The sequence below is a fragment of the Panthera pardus genome, unplaced genomic scaffold (genome assembly GCF_024362965.1).
Source record: "Panthera pardus isolate Hobbes unplaced genomic scaffold, ASM2436296v1 HiC_scaffold_10, whole genome shotgun sequence".
NCBI lineage: Eukaryota > Metazoa > Chordata > Mammalia > Carnivora > Felidae > Panthera > Panthera pardus.
The window spans coordinates 57,094,472-57,112,649 of record NW_026526655.1 but is presented as its reverse complement, the minus strand read 5'-3'; the positions used below and the strand labels follow the sequence as shown (position 1 = coordinate 57,112,649).

At 41.4% G+C, this 18,178-nt stretch overlaps 1 protein-coding gene across 1 annotated transcript; it reads left to right on the top strand.

Annotated features, from left to right (window-relative positions):
• The first annotated feature begins 29 nt into the window (after positions 1-29).
• On the top strand, positions 30-2,242 carry HOXD1 (homeobox D1). Its single transcript, XM_019460388.2, has 2 exons — positions 30-790; positions 1,163-2,242. Exons 1-2 carry the CDS (start codon positions 145-147, stop codon positions 1,495-1,497), a joined length of 981 nt encoding a protein of 326 aa, XP_019315933.1. The 5' UTR covers positions 30-144; the 3' UTR covers positions 1,498-2,242.
• The last annotated feature ends 15,936 nt before the right edge of the window (positions 2,243-18,178 follow it).

Here is an 18,178-nt window from a genome sequence, read left to right as displayed (position 1 = left end):
ATTAGGCCACTATTTACCTCCGGCCCGCTCGCCATGGCTCGGCGAAGGCAGTTCGGGTAGAGAGGAAGGGCGGAACGGCGCAGCCCGCGGCGGTCCTGCCCGGCCCCGCGCTCGGGCCCCCGCTCAGGCGGGTGGGCCGGAACCATGAGCTCCTACCTGGAATACGTGTCGTGCGGCAGCGGCGGGGGCGGCGGTGACGCGCTCAGCTTCGCGCCCAAGTTCTGCCGCGCCGACGCCCGGCCCGTGGCCCTGCAGCCCGCCTTCCCCTTGGGCAGCGGCGACGGCGCCTTCGTCAGCTGCCTGCCCCTGGCCGCCGCCCGACCTGCGCCTTTGCCCCCGGCCACCCCCGCGCCACCCTCCGCGCCGCCCTCGGCCGCGCCCTCCTACGCGCCGTGCACCCTGGAGGGCGCCTACGAGCCGGGCGCCGCACCTGCCGCGGCAGGGGGCGCGGACTACGGCTTCCTGGGGCCGGGGCCGGCGTACGACTTCCCGTGCGCGCTCGGGCGGCCGGCCGACGACGGCGGGGCGCACGTCCACTACGCCACTTCAGCCGTCTTCTCGGGCAGTGGTTCCTTTCTCCTCAGCGGCCAGGTGGATTACGCGGCCTTCGGCGAGCCCGGCCCCTTGCCGGCGTGTCTGAAAGAGCCAGCCGACGGCCACCCTGGGACCTTCCAGACCGCGTCCCCGGCCCCTGGCGCCTACCCCAAGTCTGCGTCGCCGGCCTCCGGCCTCCCCGCCGCCTTCAGCACCTTCGAGTGGATGAAAGTGAAGAGGAACGCCCCTAAGAAAAGTAAGTATCTGGGCCTTGGACGGACGCGACTGGGGTTGGGATCGGAGCCTCCTCCGCAGAATTGTGCTGGGAGCGCGTTGCAGCTGCCCCTCTGGACGGCGATTTAGGACTTCGGAAGGAAATGCGTCCCGCAGCGCTGTTAAGTAGGTGCATTCCATTGAGCGTGCCCCAAGTACACGCTCCGAAAATGTGCCAGGCATTGAGGAAATTTCGGGAAGGCGCTCTCCGTGGGGCGTTTCTCCTGGCACACCTTGTGTCTACAGAGACCCAGGAGAGCTGAGCTGTGATTTTGATTCTCACCAGCCCCGCTGCTCGCCCGCGTTCTGTGTCCGCGTCCTCTCACCCCACCGATGCCCTGTCTTTATGTTGCAGGCAAACTCGCCGAGTATGGAGCCGCTAGCCCCTCCAGCGCGATCCGCACGAATTTCAGCACCAAGCAACTGACAGAACTGGAGAAGGAGTTTCATTTCAATAAGTACTTAACTCGAGCCCGACGCATCGAGATAGCCAACTCCTTGCAGCTGAATGATACGCAAGTCAAAATCTGGTTCCAGAACCGCAGGATGAAACAGAAGAAAAGAGAACGAGAAGGGCTTCTCCCCTCGGCCACCCCTGTGGCTTCCCTCCAACTCCCCCTCTCAGGAACGAGCACCACCAAGTCTGACAAGAGCCCAGGGAGCCCTTCTCAGGCCCAAGAGCCCTCATGAGGTTTAGTCTTGGGGCTGAGAAACCTTGGCCTGCAGAAGTCATAGGTCACCTCACCCCTGTCTAGACTTACTAGTTCAGTTTGGGATAGAGGTTTCACTTGGGAAAAGAAGTATCCTAGTCGGCTTCTGAGTTCTAGGCTGTAGGTGTACAGATATCAATTTGAGGTCTCTTAAGCCACTCGTTTGTGTTTTATTTGTGTCTTATCAGGGAAAAGGTGCCCAGCTGCCAGCCCAGCCCTGCTGCTGTGTCGCCTAACTTAGTCATATGCAATTCTTGGGTGCCGAGTGGCAGTTGCTGATCTCTGACAACCCCTGATTTACTCAGAAGAACATCTACCCAAAGTTTTCCAGATTTTAATTTAAAGAATGGGCTACATGTATTCAGCTTGAGATGACCAAAGCTAGTTAGGGCCTCCTTGATGTAGCTAAGCTGCTTCAAAGATGATCTTCACATTTGCACTCCAGTTTTGTTGTTTTTTTCTTTAAAAAGCAGTTTCTACCTCTTCATGTGCCTGAGTGAAGATACAATCGCTGTTTAGTTAGTAGCTGAACAAATCCACAGGGTGGGTGAAGATTCGAACCTGAACTACACCTTGACACCAACTACTCAGACTTGAATGTAAATATATACAGTATGTATATTTTTTAAAATGTTTGCTTGCAATGAACTTCTACATGGCATTGAATGTCATAGCATGTAAAGAGTTCGAACTTTTTTTTTGTAATAAAAATTACAGAATCTGCTCCTCTCTGTCTTTCCTTACGCTCCTTTCATTTCCATGATTTTTCTTAAAAGCTAGTGGGGTTTCTTCAATTTGGAATTTCTTGATTCTGCTCTGGGAAATTTTTGACTGTAATAACTTTAAAAAGTAACAAACACATTTTTTATAGGTTGTTTACACAAACAAGTAACGGACAATTATCTGAGCAGTTTAAGGGTGAAAAAAAACTACTCTGCCAAATATTCAAGTAACTAAGGAGGTACTATACTTTAAGTGCCTGAGTTTTATGGTGAATACAGAGACTGCACATTAACTCAAAGGTGCCCACTGTGGGAATGTCGTAAAGCCAAGAAGACACTGCAGAAAGACCTCCTTATTCTTTTACCTCTTGCTCTCAGGCAAGGAAAAGGCAACCTGAAGATTTTGTTAGTCGGTTTGCGTTCTCTGAGAAAGGCAGCTGCATATCAAAAAGTTCTCAATGGCTGAATTCCCATTTCCAAAGTCAGGAATTACAAAGGAAGCTGGCAGAGACTTTCCACTTCCTGTAACCCAGACTAAGCATCTGGCCTACTAAGACAGCACAGAGGTGTCTCCGTTTTTAAAAGTGAAATATTTTCAAAGAATTCTTTGAAAGAAGCACAAAATTTGAAAGTTGGCAAGAGGGTGGGTATGTGATAAACTTCTTGTTTTCACCCAAACTCCTAGCTTCTAACCCTGAAAGCACTCATGGTTGACTAGGCTTTTATGCAACCTTACAGAAATATGTGAAAAAATGCAACAGTCATACACAAAGCCAAGTGGATACTTGAGACAATTGTCAGGGCAGGTCCTCACTTTATGAATAGTTATAGCTGTATCTTTAAAATCTCTCTATAGTTCAACCAAAAAGCATAAAGACCCAGATAATCCAGATAAGAACTTTTAAGCTCTCCTTTTACCTAGATTTCTAAATTCTAATGTAGTGCTTTTTTTTTTTTTTAATGTTTTATTTATTTTTGAGAGAGAGAGCGAGCACAAGCGGGGGAGGAGCAGAGAGAGAAGGCGACCAGAGGATCCGAAGAGGGCTCTGAGCTGACAGCAGCAAGCCTGGATGTAGGGCTCAAACTCATGAACTGAGACATCATGACTGGAGCCAAAGTCGGACGCTCAACCGACTGAGCCACCCAGGCGCCCCTAGCGTCACGCTTTAAATCCAATAATTCAGAAGTCTAACAGTTGTGGGTGATTACTATCCCTGTAAAACTGTGATGCGATTGTTTTAGGAGATTGAAGTTACACTTAAATTCTTGTCTTTTGCACCCACGGTTTAATGGAGTTGAAGAAATAAAAAGAGATCGGGTAGAACTCAGGTCTGTCAATATTATTCTTTTTTTTGTTTTTCACAGTTTCACCCTCTTTTTTAAAGGTTTTTATTTAAATTTCTGTTCGTTAACATACAGTATGATAGTAGTTTCAGATTGTTGATATTATTCTTGTGTTTCACCATCTGCCCTCCATTGACTTGATGCTAATCAGATCTTGTTTGAAAAACAGCCCCACCTCACCCTTCCACTCCCAGCTTTGTAGCTATTTGAAAGGACTTGTTACAGGAGCTGTGATCTCCTTGCTCCAGCCACCTCAGGGCTTCCCCTGCAGCGGTCTTTGACAAGACAATGTTTCCTTTTTGATAAGCATTAAATGTATACCTAAACAACAACAACAGTAAAATACCAACACGCCTGGTCATTTCCTTAATCTACCACCGTTTTCTCTGAGAAAATAAAGCTTTTCCTTTTGAAGCTGTAGCTAGCACTTAACCCTGATGGATGTCTTCCTTGATAAAGGTGGCTGTTTTGACATATGTATAATGTTGTTCTATGAATCAGACCAATATTAGCTATTTTTTGACCAACCCCAGGGATCTTTAAAAGCTTTCTTAATGCAGATCACTATATAGCTATATTCAGTATTAGGGAGAGTCCTGACTGGAGATCCGGATGAACTAGGTGACCTCTGGAGGTACCCTCCAGCAATGAAAATGATACAGAAACAATTCAAAGATTTCTGCATATTTTATTTTAGGCCTAACGTTGGAAAAAAGTTCAGCTCTAAGAAAGTAAATGCAGTCCATGGGAATACAGTGATACTGTGTTTGTATAGGAAAAGTGGATTGAAAAAAAATTTTTAATGTTTATTTTTGAGAGAGAGAGAGAGAGAGAGAGAGAAATAGAGCACAAGAGCAGGGGAGGGGCAGAGAGAGGGAGACACAGAACTGGAAGTAGGCTCCAGGCTCTGAGCTGTCAGCACAGAGCCCCATGTGGGGCTCGAATCCACGAACCGTGAGATCATGACCTGAGCCTAAGTCAGACGCTTAACCAACTGAACCACCCACATGTCCCTGGGAAAAGTGGGTTTTAGAGTTTGTTAAATGTATCTTGTCAGTGGAGGTACCCAACCCTTGTGAATTGTTTATAGAACATTTCCCCTTCCCATTATTCAGAGCCTTGCATTATTTTAAGTCAGATCGTCCATGGAGTATGATGGTAGCTATGCACACTGTGAAACTGCTAGAACAATCCCATCTCTATTTTATAAAAATTCAAACTAAATATGCTAATGTACCCACCAGTGTTCCATTACGAGAATGAATACACAGTGGACCGTTCTGGCTGTTGTATAATTTACTGTTCAATGTTCTTTTGTCTTCACAGAATGACCATGTGTCTGTCTGTTTTTCTGGATTCAGGATAGTTAGGAATGAGGAAGAAGAAATAAAGCATTTAATAATACTTAAAATTCCATTACTTGAGTACTAGCAAACAAAGGGCTTGCTAATGTAAAAACCTAAAGCAATGTCACCTAAATCCTCAAAAGATTAATTGTATGTGAGTCTTCTGTCCCAGTCTTATATACGGTGAGGCCTGGGACCAGACAAGGTTATGTCCGATTATCATATCATCAGAAAAGAGGGGCAGACTCAGGGAGACCTACAGTAGCTCTGGAGTTCTTAATTATTTCTTATGGCCTAACAAATGCTCTATATTTGCTGAATATTGAATTTAAAAACCTCAGGACCTAATCAGGTTCAGAGAGATATTTAGTCTGACCACAGACCTCTCAACAAGAAAAATGCCGATTGTTAAAACTGTATTTGTGGTTTTAAAGTGAAATCATACTGGACATAGCTCACAAATAATGATAAATCTCCATCTAAATAGAAATCTAGTTTTTCATGGTTTTGACCTCTAAAGCATACTTCCAGAGCATGAACATGCAACAAACATACAAAATAGTTGTATTTGACATCTCACTTATATGCTTCTGAAGGTATAATTGTTATGCAGGAATATGAATTCAATAGAAACTTTAACTAAATTCAATAGCGAACTAAGAGGAAAGAATTCCTAAATATTGGCATAAAAGGAAAGTCAATTGCTTAGACTGTAAAGACTTCAACATTATCTCTTCCACTTCTACTAGTCTTATTGATATAATTTGATACATACAAAGGGTGGCCAAAGACTGGTGGTCATTTGGACTTGGAAATAGCTAATACAGCAGGTTACTGACCCTTTTGAGGCATTTCTAGAGAATGCTAGACTATAGCACCTTCTTATATTCCACTCTTCCACTATATTCCCTTCTTAGGGGTTTTGTTGAAACTAAACTACAATTTGGGGGAATATCTTTAAGAAAAAAAATTACGAATACAAAATTGCTAGGGTATCTTTCAGGACCTGAAAGGGCCCAAGTTAGTGAAGCTCAAGTTTTTTTCTTTCTTTTTTAATTTTAATATTCTTTTTTTTTTTTTTTTTTTTTTTAGTTTTTTTAATGTTTATTTATTTTGAGAGAGAGACAGAGAGTGAGCAGGGGAGGGACAGAGAGAGAGACAGACACAGAATCCGAAGTGGGCTCCGGGCTCCGAACTATTAGCAGAGAGCCTGACACAGGGCTCGAACCTACCAACGGTGAGATCATGACCTGAGCCAAAGTCGGACGCTTAACCAACTGAGCCATGCAGGCACCCCTTAAGATTCTATCTTTAAGTAATCTCTACACCCAATGTGGGGCTTGAGCTCACAACCGGAGATCAAGAGTTGCATGGTCTACTGACTGAGAGCCCAGGCGCCCAAAGTTTCTTTGGGTTCATGGTCAATCCCTATTTTCCCCTTCCGGAAAAGGTTGATCCATTCCTAGTATCCAGGATTGTTTGCAAGATGATAGCAGTGATTGCTTCTCTCCAACATCTTGGAAACAGAAGGTCTGTTTGCTCCTCTTGAAGTACATCAAGTAGTGGCAGATAATGCAGACAAGAATAGGTTGGGGCTTTGTCCTCCACGCTGAGTATCTCAATCCCACTCTGCTCTTCTGGGCTACTGGCTGGCTGAACTATTTCACTGTCTTGGAAGGAGAGCTCTGTCTCATCCAGGAGGCTCTTTTCTGTTGTATTTCCTTCTCAGTGTTATAAACAGAAGAGAAATACAGAACTAGATATGACACAGCTACACAGTTGGCTTCTAAGCATTTCCCAGAAGGATGGAATCACTGAAGCTTAGGTAAAGGACTGGGAAAAAAAGAGAACATTATTCTTCAGGGAGGAGATGCAGATTTTAGCACCAGTTGTGTTTTCTCTTTCTTTCTTTCTTTCTTTCTTTCTTTCTTTCTTTCTTTCTTTTGTTTAACCCTTTTCCTTTCTTTTTGTTTTCTATTTATCTATTTTTTAAAATTTAATTTATTTTTAAAAATTTACATTCAAGTTAGTTAGCATATGGTGCAACAATGATTTCAGGAGTAGATTCCTTAATGCCCCTTACCCAGTTAGCTCATCTCCCCTCCCACAACCCTTCCAGTAACCCTCAGTTTGTACTCCATATTTATGAGTCTCTTCTGTTTTGTCCCCCTCCCTGTTTTTATATTATTTTTGCTTCCCTTCCCTTATGTTCATCTGTTTTGTATCTTAAAGTCCTCATATGAGTGAAATCATATATTTGTCCTTCTCTGACTAATTTCACTTAGCTTAATACCCTCTAGTTCCATCCACGTAGTTGCAAATGGCAAGGTTTCATTCTTTTTGATTGCCGAGTAATACTCCATTGTATATATATATATATATGCCACATCTTCTTTATCCATTCACCCATCAATGGACATTTGGGGTCTTTCCATACTTTGGTTATTGATAGTGCTGCTATAATCATTGGGGTGCATGTGTCCTTTTGAAACAGCATACATGTATCCCTTGGATAAATGCCTAGTAGGGCAATTGCTGGATCATAGAGTAGTTCTATTTTTAATTTTTTGAGGAATCTCCATACGGTTTTCCAGAGTGGCTGCACCAGTTTGTATTCCCACCAGCAGTGCAAAAGAGATCCTCTTTCTCCGCATCCTTGCCAATATCTGTTGTTGCCTGAGTTGTTAATATTCACCATTCTGACAGGTGTGAGGTGGTATCTCATTGTGGTTTTGGTTTGTATTTCCCTGATGATGAGTGATGTTGAGCATTTTTTCACGTGTCAGTTGGTCATCTGGATGTTGTCTTTGGAGAAGTGTCTATTCATGTCTTTTGCTCATTTCTTCACTGGATTATTTGTTTTTTGGGTGTTGGGTTTGATAAATTCTTTATAGATTTTGGATACTAACCTTTTATCTGATGTGTCATTTGCAAATAGCTTTTCCCATTCTGTCGGTTGCCTTTTAGTTTTGCTGATTGTTTCCTTCGCTGTGCAGAAGGTTTTATTTTGATGAGGTCCCAATAGTTCATTTTTGCTTTTGTTTCCCTTGCCTCTGGAGATGTGTTGAGTAAGAAGTTGCTGTGGCCAAGGTCAAAGAGGTTTTTGCCTGCTTTCTCCTCGAGGATTTTGATGGCTTTCTGTCTTACATTTAGGTCTTTCATCCATTTTGAGGTTTTTTTTTAATATGGTGTAAGAAAGTGGTCCAGTTTCATTTATCTGCGTGTCGCTGTCCAGTTTTCCTAGCACCACTTGCTGAAGAGACTGTCTTTATTCCATTGGATATTCTTTCCTGCTTTGTCAAAGATTAGTTCACTATACATTTGTGGGTCCATTTCTGGGTTTTCTATTCTGTTCCATTGATCTGAATGTCTGTTCTTGTGCCAGTACCATCCCGTCTTGATGATTACAGCTTTGTAGTATAGCTTGAAGTCTGGGATTGTGATGCCTCCTGCTTTGGTTTTCTTTTTCAAGACTGCTTTGGCTAGTCAGTGTCTTTTCTGTTCCCATACAAATTTTAGGATTGTTTGTTGTAGCTCTGTGAAGAATGCTGGTGTTATTTTGATAGGTATTGCCTTGAATATGTAGATTACTGTGAGTAGTATTGACATTTTAACAATATTTGTTCTTCCTATCCAGGAGCATGGAATATTTTTTCATTTTTTGATGTCTTCTTCACTTTCTCTCATAAGCTTTCTATAGTTTACAGCATATAGATTTTTCACCTCTTTGGTTAGATTTATTCCTAGATATTTTATGGGTTTTGGTGCAATTGTAAATGGGATCTATTCCTTGATTTTTCTTTCTGTTGCTTCATTATTGGTATACAAGAATGCAACCAATTTCTGTGCATTGATTTTATATCCTGTGACTGCTGAATTCATGGATCAGTTCTAGCAGTTTTTTGGTGAAATCTTTTGGGTTTTCCATATAGAGTATCATGTCATCTGCAAAGAGTGAAAGTTTGACTTCTTCCTGACCGATTTGGATGCCTTTTATTTCTTTGTGTTGTCTGATTGCTGAGGCTAAGACTTCCAATACTACGTTGAATAACAGTGGTGAGACATCCCTGTCTTGTTCCTGACCTTAGGGGGGAAGCTCTCAGTTTTTCCCCGTTGAGGATGATATTAGCGTTGGGTCTTTCATATATGGCTTTTATGATCTCAAGGTATGGTTTTTCTATCCCTACTTTCTTGAGGGTTTTTATCAAGAAAGGATGCTGTATTTTGTAAAATGCTTTCTCTGCATCTATTGAGAGGATCCTATGGTTCTTGTCCTTCTTTTATTGATGTAATGAATCACATTGATTATTTTGCAGATATTAAACCAGCCTTGCATCCCAGGTATATTCACCCACTTGGTCGTGGTGAATAATTTTTTTTTAATGTGTTGTTGGATCTGGTTGGCTAATATCTTGTTGAGGATTTTTGCATCCATGTTCATCAGGGAAATTGGTCTATAGTTCTCCTTTTTAGTGGAATCTTTGTCTGGTTTTGGAATCAAGGTAATGCTGGCTTCATTAGTTTTTCCTTTCATTTTTATTTTTTGGTATAGCTTCAAGAGAATAGGTGTTAACTCTTCCTTAAATGTGTGGTAGAATTCCCCTGGAAAGCCATCTGGCCCCGGACTCTTGTTTTTTGGGACATTTTTGATTACTAATTTGATTTCTTTACTGGTTATGGGTAGCTCCAGTTGTGTTTTCTAATTGAAAGGGGACATAATTTCCCTGGTCTCAGTTTCTTCTATAAAACAGAGGGGTTGGTCTGGGTGATCATTAAGTTTCCACATCACCCTATTATTCTGCTGGATTCCTTATCTTGCTGGTTATTACTGAAAAGTTTATTTAACAGCAATGTAGCTGTGTAAGATTAGCATCAACAAGAAGCTTTTACGTTTTCATCTACTTGTGTGTGTGTATGTGTGAACTAGATGATGTTTCTCATTGGTCTTAACTGGAACAAAAGAGCTAACAATGGTGATAGCTACCCCCAAAGTTACCACTTCCCTTTGAACAGATAAATTAGGGTCTAATAAACTTTTCAAATGTATGTCAGTGCTTCAAGTTAGGATTCTCAATCTCCTTATTCTTAATACTTCAAAGGAGACAGCTTTCAGAACAGAGAAATCTGGAATTTCTCCTCCTTTAAGATATGTGGGATTCCAAAGTAAATACTCTGTTCTGTTCAGGAAAAGAGATACAAATACCCAACTTGCTCCTGCTTTCCATTAGTCACCAAGCCCTACTTATTCTTCCTTCAAAATGTCTCATGCCTTCTTTCCTTCTCCATTGGTTCAGGCTTTATCATCTCTCAATCAGCTACGCAATGGATGCCCTGCTGACCTCCTTGCCTCCAGTCTCCTTCCCAGCCAATCCATTTTAAAGCCCTGTCTTCATGTTGTCCATTTTAAATTCTTGGTAGCTCTTGGTTGCCAGTGGGAAAAACTCAAATGTTTTAACCTGAGATCCAACTCTCTCAATGTCTGTGTCCATTCATGTTAATCTCACACCTGACATAGAAACTTTACCCTAATTAACGTTATCTCTTCAGTCTTTTCCACAAGGAAATTTATGCTTTTTCTGCCTCTGCACCTTTTCTTATGCCATTCCTTTCTCTTCTGCCTTTCTGCCTATCCAAGGTCATCCTTTATGGCACAGCTCGAATCTCATCACTGTGACATCTGTTTGCACCACCCAAACTTAAAGTGAACTCCTCTGAGCTTCTGTAGCATTTGCTTGTATTACTCATTCAGCACTTACAATATCCTGCTGTATTGTAAGATCGCTTTCTCTCTCTCTTTCCCTCTCCCTCCCTACCGCTGTCTCCCTCTTCCCCCTTCTCCATTAGTTTTCTCTCCATTGTTATATATTTTATCTCTCACTGAATACCTGTTACATAATAGTGATTCTGTATTAGTTGCTGAATGTTGAATGCAGTTTTATTACATCATCACATACAGTGCACCTCTTCTGCCAGGAATATTATAAACAATTTGTTAAGTATTCCTTTTCTTTCTTTCTTTCATTTATTTATTTTTTTCAAAAGTAATCTCTGTGCTCAGTGTGAGACTCAAACTCAGGATCCTGAGATCAAGAGTCACATGCTCTACTGACCGAGCCAGGCCGGAGCCTTGTGCTAAGTATTCTTTCTTTCTTTCTTTTTTCTTTTTTTTTCAAAGTTTATTTACTTATTTTGAGAGAGAGAGAGAGAAAGAGAGAGTGCACAAGCATGAGCAGTGGAGGGACAGAGAGAGACGGAGAGAGAGAATCCCAAGCAAGCTCTGTACTGACAGGGCTCAATCCCACGATCATGAGATGATGACCCAAGCTGAGATCAAGAGTTGAGCGCATAACCAACCGAGCCACCCAGGTACTCCATTATTCTTTATATTTCATTATTCACAGAAGAACATGAGCTATTCTTGGCCACACAATAAACTACCAATAGGAGGTGAGGAAGTGAAGGAGGAACTATGAATTTCCCTTCTTGAGCTTCAAGGCACATTTTTTTTTCCAAGTTTCTTTTTTTTAAATTCATTTATTTTGAGAGAGGGAGAGTGTGGGAGGGGCAGAGAGAGAAGGAGAGAAAGAGAATCCCACTGTCAGTGCAGAGCCTGAAGCAGGGCTTGAATTCAGAAACTGAGAACATGACCTGAGCTGAAAACAAGAGTCAGACATAACCGACACAGCCACTTAGGGGCCCCAAGGCACATTCTTTCAATTGAATATATTGTAAACCAACAGAGACTGTGAATGTTATCTAAAACTATCCCTTTTATCCTTATAGAATATAATGTATAATGCACTTTGGTTGTTATTTGGGGCTTTGTAATATACTGTATTGCATTCATTACTATAATTACTTGAGTACCTTGTGGGAACTTGAGTACCTTATGGGAATAGAACCATTGGAAGAGGAGTTTTGAAACCAAACGAGGTCTAGTTGGGGTTTCTCAAGAATGGTCTGGAGACGATTAAACATAGTGGTTACAAGAGTGCATCTTGGAGGCAGACAGTCTTGGGAGCAAATCCTAGGATGGATAATGCAATGTCACTTAGCCCTACGTTCCTCCCTTAAAGACAGGAATAATAATATCCTTATTTCATTGACTTGTGAGGATGAACAGAGGTCATTCGTGCATATTGCTTCACACAATGTCCGATGCTTAATAAACATTCACGAATTATTAAAACAGGATGGATGGATTATGAGAGTTGTAACAGGAAGCTAAGATGGAAAGACACAGGCTGAGGGAGAGAAATATTCATGTATATATAAAACATATATTTATTGAGCTCTTAGGTACCAGGCACAGAGAATTAACAGCTAGAGTTGAAGAGATATTGAGAAGGGAACCAGAATTACAGGGAATCAGGGGCGCCTGAGTGGCTCAATCAGTTGAGCATCCAACTCTTGATCTCGGCTTATGTCAGGATCTCACAGTTGTGAGACCAAGCCCTGAGTCGGAAACCTGCTTAAGATTCTCTCTCTCTTTCTCTCTCCCCCTCTGCTCTCCCCTCACACTCATTCACTCTCTCTCTCTCTCAAAAAAAAAAAAAAAAAAAAAAAAAAAGAAAAGAAAAGAAAAGAAAAGAAAAGAAAAGAATTATAGGGAATCAGGTTGGAGTGAATAAGTAAAGGTTTAGGGTTATTGATAAAATTAACAAAATATAGGTGGTTCATGATAACAGACTAAAACAAAATGGTAGTTAATGAATACTTGATGAGAGCCATGGCTGAGCACTCACTGAATTAAGATCCCAAGACAGAAGATCCCAGCCTAGGAGAAATAAAGGATGAAAGGGGCATTAGACCATTGACCTTGGCTTCCAATTTACTAGATCATTCCAAGCAATGCAAAAAACTTAAGTCCATTATACTCAATTTTTCCCTATCCAAAAGGACATGTGAAATCACATGCATGGTATTTTGAGGGTCAGGCGTCATAAATTAGATTGCAGTGATGATTTACATGAGTTTCCTACATTGTGGCACTTCCCCAGGTTTGAATTTATCAACCTTAAAAATAGAGACTCTGGTTGCTGTGTTCTGTTGACATCAAAGTTAAAATAGGATCAACCTATTGATTCTGTTGCTGCAGAAAGAAGAAATTCCTCCCTCTACCTACTCTGGCAGTGGGGAATCATGAATTTTCTTAACTGTGCATAAACCTGTAACTATTTCCATTGTGGGTTTATGAAAGACTGCCCTTAAACTGGAAAAGAAAGAAAGAAAGAAAGAGGAAAGAAAAGCTTGCTGCAGAGGGGACATTTTAAGGCAAGATTATCCTATGTAAACAGAAAGTATCTTATTTTTCCTAAATGCCTATGACCTAATTGTCAAAATGGTGTTAGTATTCTATTGCTTGTATGAGTAATTACTCTATCATATATAAATGTTTATATCTCCTCTTACATTTGAAACTTGAGCTACGTTTCAAATTCATGAAGTGTTTTGGCTTTACTATAGGGGGCAAGGAAATAAATTACTAGCTTATAAAAGAATTGTAGAAAATATAGATTCAAAGTAAATAAATATAACAAGCTACAAAGGACAAGTTAAAAAATATAATATTTCTGAGGTGTCTGGGTGGATCAGTCGGTTGAGTGTCTGACTCTTGATTTCTGCTCGGGTCATGATCTCATGGTTGTGAGATCGAGCCCCTTGTCAGGCTCTGTGCCGAGTGTGGATCCTGCTTAAGATTCTCTCTCTCTCTCCTTCTGCCCCTCCCCTGCTTATGCTAGCTCTCTCTCTTTAAAAAAAAAAAAGTTTAAAAAATATATAATATTTCTTATTCAGACAAGGATCACATACTATTTGTCCCTAAAAATCTTTAATCAACTTTAAAAACAATTTAAACTTCCTTGGGTTAACCTGCCAAGAAGCCCAGTTTATTCCTCTGTTTTGACTGCAAGTGAAAGCCCACATGCAACCAGAATAATCTATTTTTCTAGTAGCATATGGTTCCTTTGCAAACTTCAAAACCAGCTGTGTTTGTGTCTCTAAAGAAGCTTTGGAATTTGTTACATGGTGATGCTATCCAAGAACTGTCCAAGTCTACTTTTATTGAAAGTTTGTGATTTTTGGCTTGGCCCTGAATTTTGAAAATTATATAGGTTATAAAAAAAATGTTAGGGGCGCCTGGGTGGCTCAGTCGGTTAAGTGTCAGACTTCAGCTTGTGTCATGATCTCACAGCCCGTGAGTTCGAGCCCTGCATGGGGCTCTGTGCTGACAGCCCAGAGCTTGGAGCCTGCTTCAGATTCTGTGTCTCCCTCTCTCTCTGTTCCTCCCCTGCTCATGTTCTGTCTCTCTCTCTCTCTCTCTCAACAATTAAGAATAAACATTAAAAAAAAGTTTTAAAAAAGTTATAGATTTCTTAACTAGTCTCATATAAACAAAAACTATTATAAGTTACATATTTTATTATACCAACAAACTGAAAGAACTTCAGTCTGAATGATCAAAGATGAATAAAAGTATTGCTTTACACCTGTCCCTAACGTCATATGCATCACAAAGACAAAGGTGAGCTAGCACCAGATTATTTGTAAGTAAAAGTTTCAGATTTTCCAATTCTGTTCCCTTCTAATTTTAGTTGTAAAACACAATTAACATTTTGAACTCAGAACACATAGAGTTAGCTTAAAGCTTTCTGAGTTAAGATTATGTAGTATTAGGGACACTAATAAAATCAAAAAACACATTTGAGTTGCTAAAATGTCCAGACTTTTAAGTATTTTCCCCCCTTAGTGTCAGAAGGCTCTTCTAGAGACTACTCTCTTAGTGAAGAAGAAATAGTTACGTGTTGGGACACCTGGGTAGCTCAGTCGGTTAAGCATCCAACTTCAGCTCAGGTCATGATCTCACCATTCACGAGTTCAAGTCCCACATCAGGCTCTGTGCTGACAGCTCAGAGCCTGGAGCCTGCTTCGGATTCTGTGTCTCCCTTTCTCTCTGCCCCTCCCCTGCTCGCACTCTGTCTCTCAAAATAAAAATAAACCCTAAAAAAATTAAAAAAAAAAAAAGAAATAGTTACCTGTTAGTTTCATCTGTTTCTCATTTCTTAAATTCAATATTTTTATTTTAAAACGAACACGCACAGTATATCCCCAGTTTTAGAAAATTATTTCCGTGTACTAAGCTATCTCTGCATGTGTTCATCTATCATTCCTCCTGTCTGTGTGTCTACATAGATAGGAATGTCAAAAAAGATGTTCACCTAATGTTGACGATGGTTGTTTCTACATGGCAGGAAAATTTTGTTGATTTTTTCTCCGTAGTACTTTTTTATGTTGCTTAAAATTTTAAAATAATGGATCACTAAATGTAGAGGTAATACAGTCATTACTCTCAAATACATGAAAAAGGGAAAATTGCATTGGACAGTCACAGTCTTTGCATTTATTTTTGCCAGTGGAAGACCCCAGAGGAATTAGGTAATGCATCTCATGTGCCAAATCCTGAATAATTAAATAAAAATGTCTGTCATATACATGGGTGGACACATGAGTCGAATAAATGATAGATAAGGTCTATCATTCATTTCTTCAACAGGGAATTCAGCACTTGGGTGTCACATATGTTCAATTTTCATCCTACCAGTTGGAAACAAGCTCTGAATCATGCTGATAAAAGCAGAATTCGTGATTAGCAGAAGAATAAGAAAAAAATACGTTTAGCTTAAGTAAAATGGAGAACCAAGAAATATGGGAAACGACACTCTATTCTAGTGTATGGAACATAGTTTTTAAAGGGAAGTATGGTTGACACACAATGTTGCGTTAGTTTCAGGTGTACAACACAGGGATTGGACAATTTTTTTTTTTTAATTTTTTTAAACATTTATTTATTTTTGAGACAGAGAATGAGAGAGAGAGAGAACATGAATAGGGGAGGGTCAGAGAAAGAGGGAGACACAGAATCCGAAACAGGCTCCAGGCTCTGTCAGCACAGAGCCCCACGTGGGGCTCGAACCCACGGACCGCGAGATCATGACCTGAGCCGAACTCGGACGCTTAACCGACTGAGCCACCCAGGCGCCCCATGATTGGACAAGTTTATACGTTATGCTGTGCTCACCACAAGCGTAGCTACCATCTGTCAACACACCTTGCTATTATAATACCATCGATTATATTCCCTGTGTTGTGCCTTTTATTCCCTTGACTTATCCATTCCGTAACTGGAAGCCTGTATCTCCCACTCCCCTTCACCCATTTTGCCCATCCCCCAAGCCCCCCCAAACTAGACTCCTGGTTATCATTTTTCCATACGTCTAAAGCAAAATTGGGGAAACGTTGCTTTTTATGTGAAAATCAAGTTTCCGAAGACGTGAGCAAACTTTTGATAAGAAGGAGTATTCTTAACTTGCGTTGCATTTTTTCTGGAGAGCGACACCAAAATATCCTTTGGTATCCATCGTCCATTCATGTTGTAGAAAGACTAATGAAATGTCACGGTGGTCTCTGAGAGAGACCCACCAAAAACTCAGGTCCAGTTGAGCCTCCGGGAGACTAGTTCAAGGTCCAATAACTACCGGGAGAAAATGCTAGCTCTTTCACTGGCTTTATTTTGGGTTGGCTTATTTTGTTACCAACTTGATACCTCTAAGTTTTTGTGAGAAACTTTAAAATGGGTACGTATTCCAACCGTATGAGGTGTCTTCATGTGGCCCAAAGTATTAAAATTCTGTGGAGCACCTGCATTGCGGCTGCTAGTGGTCTGGTCATTTTGGCTGACCTTGTGCCTTCTTCTTCTTTCTCCAACAGCTTTCCGCTTTTTCGGGGGGTGAAGGAACAGCTGATTGTCCTGACCACGGCAGCGAAGCCAGCTCTAGGACGGGTGCTAGCTTATATTGAGGGAGGTGTTCCTGGCTGGCTGGAGAGCCTCCTCTGAGCGAAGGTCTGTGACCCTCCTGGAGGAACCACACCTAATCATTTTCCCACCCTGTTTCAACTAACTTGAGTGGGTCCAATGTGTGCCTCTTAGAACCCTGTGTGATGCACTGCCCTCAAGGAACTTAAAAACTGAGTAGTAAGGGAGATCAGACAAGTCCAAAAATAACTTTGAGTGCCTTATCGGAGCTTCACATGCTTAGGACTGTGTCTACACAGCACAAAACAAAGTGGCAGTCTGGCACGCGTCCAGTTGCTTTAACAAATTTGGCAGCCCGTTGGATACATGAGGCTTCAGAGACTATCATAAGATCTCTGGAGAAGGGATTCCACAACTTCCACTGGAAACTCATTGTGAGTCGCTTCATAGACTGGCATTAGAGAAATGGAATAGGTTTTTTCCATCCATCTCTTTTGGTTTCCAGGAAGTTTCTCAGCTCAAAGTGGGAATTTTGAACTAAATGATGGCAAAGACCCCATTGCCAATTGCTTCTTGCTTTGTTTCATAGTTCGATTAACTTTAATTCTATTTCTAAATCCTTCTGTCTTCCACTTTGCATTTTGTACACAAAATGTCGCAATGATCTGCATCGGTGTCTGTCTCCTCCAGGAAAGGAGCTGTAGTATTCATCTTCCTAACTCTGGATTCCCTACCTTATCTGTTTAGTGTTACGCTGGTTTTACACACCATAATTACTGAAGAGATTTTTGTATTTTTTTAATTTTTATATGTTTATTTCTTTTGAGAGAAACAGCGCGAGCAGAAGAGGTGCAGACAGAGAGGGGAACAGAGGATCCCAAGCAGGCTCTGCATTGACAGCAGCGAGCCCGACACGGGGCTCAAACTCATGAACCATGAGATCATGACCTGAGCTGAAGTCGACCACTCAACCAAATGAGCCACCCAGGTGCCCCTGAAGAGGTTTTTCTTTAAAGGAGTTGTCCATGTGTCCCACTCTGGTCCTGTTAGAAGGTTCTTTCGCCCATGCTTGGGTTAAGATGATAAAGTAAGAGAAATTTGTCTCTATATCTTCTTTTTTTGAGGCACTCTCTGCTACTCCTCCATTTACCCGTGCTATCTAGTCAGTTAGCAACAAGCAGTAGCTGGCAATATTCTATCGCAACCAGGTTACATGGGTAGTTGAAATTACACACGAAAGCTTAACGTACCCTTCTGCCTGTATGCTGTATTTCACCATCAAAATAAGTGAGGGGTGCCTGACTGGCTCAATTGGTACAGCACGCGATTCTCGATCTTGGGGTGGTGAGTTCAAGCCCCACGTGTGGTGTAGAGTTTACTTAAAAATAAAATTAAAAAATAAGTGGAATAATGCTTGTTAAAAACGGTTGTCCAGCC